Source organism: Bombina bombina, chromosome 1 (assembly GCF_027579735.1).
Source record: "Bombina bombina isolate aBomBom1 chromosome 1, aBomBom1.pri, whole genome shotgun sequence".
In the NCBI taxonomy this organism is placed as follows: Eukaryota; Metazoa; Chordata; class Amphibia; order Anura; family Bombinatoridae; genus Bombina; species Bombina bombina.
In genome coordinates this window covers 451,909,024-451,910,147 of record NC_069499.1, presented here as the reverse complement: position 1 = coordinate 451,910,147, position 1,124 = coordinate 451,909,024, and the positions used below count along the sequence as shown (strand labels likewise).

The 1,124-nt window shown below is 30.8% G+C and overlaps 1 protein-coding gene across 4 annotated transcripts in view; it reads right to left on the bottom strand.

Moving 5' to 3' along the window:
- Positions 1-328: 328 nt before the first annotated feature.
- The window catches only part of METAP1D (methionyl aminopeptidase type 1D, mitochondrial), a 764,107-nt gene continuing 763,311 nt past the window's right edge, over positions 329-1,124 (bottom strand). For all 4 annotated transcript variants that reach the window (XM_053698437.1, XM_053698438.1, XM_053698439.1 and 1 more), the window contains 2 exons: positions 769-847; positions 329-640 (listed from right to left, as the gene is read on the bottom strand). In XM_053698437.1, the coding sequence (XP_053554412.1) occupies positions 556-640; positions 769-847 (164 nt within the window). In that variant the 3' untranslated portion in view covers positions 329-555. The remainder of the gene's footprint in view (positions 641-768; positions 848-1,124) is intronic.

Sequence of the window (1,124 nt, the reverse complement as noted above, 5' to 3'; positions counted from 1 at the left end):
ATTTCTAATGGCTTATCTTTCATCTTTTCGTTACAAACTCCTCTGATATTAATGGAGGATTTTGTAGTGGAAAATGCTGCCAATACCTTTTTATTTTAATTAAACAACCCTATATTTTTTATTTCAAAAGTTTATTTTATTAATAATAACAACATTGTTTATAACACACACACACACACACACATATATATAGTTTAAACTATATAATACAGACTGTACCTGTTCTAATAATATTTTTATGTTTCATATTTGCAGTATAAGAAAAAACTAATATTTATTTATATACTCTCAAAATTATGGTTACAAAACGACAGTCCAGAACACAATGTACAATATTATCGATATTATTTTATTACACATAGGATTTATATTAATATAACCGATCAGAAATGGCATCATTAAATAAAAATGATATATCAAATATCCATCAGACAATAGAGCTTTGCAAGGAATTTATTTATTTTTGAATCCATGAGCCCAGGACAGTTCTTTACATGAGATATTAATCTCCAGTAATAAAACACACTGAATGTTCCCAGTCCATGAATCCTCGATTCATTCGTTAGCCTGGTCTGCCAGTTTAGTGAGGATTTCCGCTCCTCCTGATGTAATTACTATGGTATGCTCAAACTGTGCAGATCTGAAATATATATTTTCCAGATATTAGGGTGGTAAGTGACATGTCAGGAAGACAAAACTGTAAAAAAAAAATCTCTGATTTGTGAATTAAACGACACAAAAGGTAAATCTAGGATCATCAATTAGCACCTTTTACTATCTTTAGACACTGCCGTCCATTTATCTTGAAGAATTTTAAATTCAGGCGATCCTTCCATTATTATGGGCTCTGGAATGCAAAAACAAATGGGTAAAATTATATATAAGCAAAGAATATTTGCACTTCTGCAAAAATTATCTGATTTTTAAAAATAAGGCATGAACACTATGTCAGAGCTAAATCAGTGGGTAAGTAATTCAGCAAATGTACCACTAATTAATTTCAGCAGAAAAGAAAATGTACACACACAAATTAATGCTACCCCCCCCACCCACACACACAATGCTATACATACACACACACATAATGCTATACATACACACATACACTCACACATAATGCTATA